General features: G+C 45.9%; 1 protein-coding gene across 1 annotated transcript in view; it reads right to left on the bottom strand.

Annotated features, from left to right (window-relative positions):
- IFNGR2 (interferon gamma receptor 2 (interferon gamma transducer 1)) overlaps positions 1-4,366 on the bottom strand; it is a gene marked incomplete at its 5' end in the record, with an annotated part of 25,859 nt that overhangs the window by 16,815 nt on the left and 4,678 nt on the right. Inside the window, one exon of the mRNA XM_011960157.1 lies at positions 1,880-2,085. Within this exon, the coding sequence (XP_011815547.1) occupies positions 1,880-2,085 (206 nt within the window). The remainder of the gene's footprint in view (positions 1-1,879; positions 2,086-4,366) is intronic.

Here is a 4,366-nt window from a genome sequence, read left to right as displayed (position 1 = left end):
GGAGGCTGAGGCAGGAGAATGGCATAAACCTGGAAGGCGGAGCTTGCAGTGAGTGGAGATTGCGCCACTGCACTCCAGCCTGGGCGACAGAGCAAGACTCTGTCTCAAAAATAAATAAATAAATAAAATGTAGAGAGAAGATCATAACGAACACTCATGTACTCATTACCCAACTGAATCAACCGTCAACTTATAGCCAATTTTATTTCTTCTATGCCTGGAAACTTCGTCCTTGCCCCTCCTGCTCTTTGGATTATTTTGATTTCTTTCTTTCTTTCTTTTCTCTTTGAGATGGGAGTTTCGCTCTTGTTGCCCAGACTGGAGTGCAATGGTGCGATCTCAGCTCATCGCAACCTCTGCCCCCGGGTTCAAGCGATTCTCCTGCTTTAGCCTCCCAAGTAGCTGGGATTACAGGCGCCTGCCACCACACCCAGCTAATTTTTTGTATTTTTAGTAGAGATGGGATTTCACCATGTTGGCCAGGCTGGTCTCAAACTCCAAACCTTAGGTGATCCACCTGCCTCGGTCTCCCAAACTGCTGGGATTACAGGTGTGAGCCACTGCGCCCAGCCTATTTTGATTTCTTTGAACAAATCTCAGCCATCACATCATTTCATCTGCAAATACTTTAATATGCACCTCTGAAATACAGGAACACTTTTTTTAATTTTTAATTTTGTTTTTTTGAGACAGAGTCTTGCTCTGTTGCTCAGGTTGGAGTGCAGTGACGTGATCTTGGCTCACTGCAACCTCTGCCTCCCGGGTTCAAGTGATTCTCCTGCCTTGGCCTCTCAAATAGGTGGGATTACAGGCACACACCACCAAGGCCAGCTATTTTTGTGTTTTTAGTAGAGACAGGGTTTCACCATGTTGGCCAGGCTGGTCTCGAACTCCTGACCTCAAGTGATCTGCCTGCCTCAGCCTCCCAAAGTGCCAAGATTACAGACGTGAGCCACCGCAACCGGCAGGAACCCTTTTTATTTGCCTAATTTTTTATTTTGGTTAAAATACACATAACATAAACTTTAACATCTTAACCAGAACACCTCCCCCTTTAAAAATCATAACCAAAACACCATTATAACACTGAAAATAAGTCAACAATAATTCTTCAATATATATCAAATATCTAGACGGTGATCATATTTTCTCAATTGTCTTATACGTTAGTTTGTCTAAATCATGATCCAAGTAAGTTTCATGCCCTGTGTGTACATAAGCCAGACACGGAAGAAGCATCTGGCATGGCTGACCATGTGACAAATGAATTACTGGAGCAACAAATGTAGGAACTGGAATCTGAGGGTTCTTCAGTCTCCTTCCAATATCTGCGGACACATTTGTTCACTCAGTCATTCGACAAATATTTCCTGAATACCGACTACATGCCAGGCACCATTCAAGGTGCCTATTCTGCAACATTAAAAGAAGTTGCACCAGAGTAAGTGAGGGTGATCAAACACATATGCTAGCATCCCTTCTAGCATGAGGTTGGCAAACTCCTTCAGTAAAGAGCCGCAGTAAATTTAGACTTTGCCGGCTCAACAGTTGCTATTGCAACTACTCTACCATTGTCGTGTGAAAGCAGCCATAGACACAATAAAAAATGGATGTAACTGTGTGTTCCAATAAAACTTTATTTACAAAAACAAGTGGTGGACCAGATTTGGCCTGCAGGCTGTAGCTGGCCAACCCATGGTTTAGCAAATCATACTCCCCTAGCATCAGACTCCAAGGTCAGAGTGTGGGTTTGACCATCCTATCCCTTTGTCTGCTGGTCATTTAGGATGAGAGGCAGGACAGAGGTGTGCAGAGTCAATACTGCGAGTGAAGAAAACACGGAAAGTATAAAGGAAGTTCCATACCCAAGTTCTCTTACCATTCCGATAGTGTTGAAACCAAGGCATTGTCACCCAGGCAGAATGGAGTGCTCCCAGCTCAGCTCGAAGGCGTAGAGTGACATTGAAATCCATTGGGAAGCCTGCTGAGGCGCTGGCGGCAGTGAAGTCACACTCTGTTGCTGTGATCTGTGTACAATTCACCCCTATGGACACGACGTCGGTCATGAACCATTCACTATCGGTGCTGGGAAGGAAAAAAGGATTTCAATTCACAGAATTCCCTCTGCTTTATGTGTAAGTTTCCCCAGAGCTTTTGTTCAAAACACAGGTTTATTGAGATACAATTTATACATACTCCACAGCTGCCCCCAACCCTTTTTTTTTTTTTTTGAAATGGAGTTTTGCTGTGTCACCCAGGCTGGAGTGCAGTGGTGCAATCCCAGCTCACAGCAACCTCCACCTCCTGGGTTCAAGTGATTCTCGTGCCTCAGTCTCCCAAGTAGCTGGAACTACAGGTGCAAGCCCCACACCCAGCTAATTTTTGTATTTTTAGTAGAGATGGGGTGTCACCATATCGGCCAGGCTGGTCTCCAACTCCTGACCTCAAGTGATCCACCTGCCTTGGCCTCCCAAAGTGCTGGAATTACAGGCGTGCACTATCATGCCTGGCTAATTTTTACAGTTTTAGTAGAGACGGGGTTTTACTGTGTTGGCCAGGCTGGTCTCAAACTCCTGGCCTCATGTGATCCACCCGCCTTGGCCTCCCAAAGTGCTCAGATTATAAACGTGAGCCACTGTGCCCAGCCGCTACTTTTATTTTTATTTTTAATTTTTTTGTAGAGCTGGGGTCTCTCCATGTTGCCCAGGCTGGTCTTGAGCTCCTAGACTCAAGTAATCCTCCCTCCTTGGCCTCCCAAAGTTCTGGGATTACAGGCGTGATCCACTGTGCCCAGCTGTGGTTTTTAATTGGGTTATTTGTCTTTTAATTGTTGAATTGTAAGAGTTTGTTATCTATTCTGGATACAATTCTCTTGTCAGATATATGATTTGCAAATATTTTCTCCCATTCCATCCCATAACTGATTTTAGTTCTTCAAACTCAGTCTCTGTAGCCTATGTTTTGGGAATGGAACTGCATTAATACAAACTCCAGTCCTGCTTCCTGCTGGTGCGGAGCTTCTTTCCACCCCATAGCTGCCCATTTAAAGAGGATTTGTCTCACCCATATGAAAATCTTGCCAAATACATGGCCACACATCCTTGTGAATGACAGTGCCTTTCCCAGAGTTCCAATGCCACAGCCCCACACGGGACTCTAGTCCCCAGCTCTGACCTCTTTACCTTAGGTGACAGTCTTCAGAAAGGCCAAGGAGGTGGCTGCTGGGAGCCTGAGTAGGGGCTGTGGATAGTGTCCCTTCTAGGACAGCAACTATGGCCCAGAAAGCAAGGTCATGGGAGACAGGAGACGAGACTGGAGGCCACTCCGTATCCCCACGGCCACCAGCTTTCACGTACCACACATGCTTCTAACCGTGCCTCCGACCCTCTCTGAAATGCATCTTCCGTTTCAGTGGCAAGGGACAAGATGAAAGCCACTTCAAGATGCATGGCCAGGGCTTCCACAAAGACACTCGCAATAGATACCTACTACCCAGCTCCAGGGTGACAGACGCTAATGGGAAGAGGGATCGCAAACCATGAGCCTCTCCTCTCAGGCGGGGGGTGAGGGGCGTGATCTGGAAAAGGTGAGTGGTTTCTTTTTGAAGGTAGACAGATACTTAAAGACCCTCTAACCGCCCCACTCCTCATCCTTCAAGAGCAACATGCACGGCTCTTCATCCAATTACACCCCTGCCACTGCCGAGGCTCAGCCTGTCTCTGGGACTCAAGAGCTATGTCCAGCCTTTGTGAGGTCACTCACAAAAATGTTAAATAAGTCCATCCCCTTTGGCCCAGCAACCTCTCTTCTAGAAGTGTAAGAAAATAACCAGATATGATTCATGTACGAGGATATGACTTAGGACAGGCACAAACTGCCAACTGTCGACGCCCATGAGTGGGGAAAAGTTAAATACAGCACATGTGATATGTCACATAATGAAACATACAATGTCCACACAGTAATAATCACATGAAAAAATGCTCACATTTAACTGTGGCAAATTAAAATAAAAAAAGGAAAGAGACCCCAAAAGTGTGACCCCAGTTTTGTTTACACACACGCACACACACACACATTTTCGAAGAGAATGAATTTAGAAAAAAAGTCTAAAATGAGAATAGTGGCTGGGTGCAGTGGCTCACACCTGTAATCCCAGCACTTTGGGAGGCCGAGGTGGGCAGATCACTTCAGGTGAGGAGTTCAAAAACAGCCTAGCTAACATAGTAAAACCACATCTCTACTAAACATACAAAAAACATTAGCCAGGCATGGTGACGGACGCCTGTAATCCCAGCTACTCAGGAGGCTGAGGCAGGAGAATCACTTGAACCCAGGGGGCGGAAGTTTCAGTGAGCTGAGATTG

Source organism: Colobus angolensis, unplaced genomic scaffold (assembly GCF_000951035.1).
Source record: "Colobus angolensis palliatus isolate OR3802 unplaced genomic scaffold, Cang.pa_1.0 Scaffold506, whole genome shotgun sequence".
NCBI lineage: Eukaryota > Metazoa > Chordata > Mammalia > Primates > Cercopithecidae > Colobus > Colobus angolensis.
Note: the sequence above shows the minus strand (reverse complement) of the source record. Positions and strands in the feature narration are given on the sequence as shown.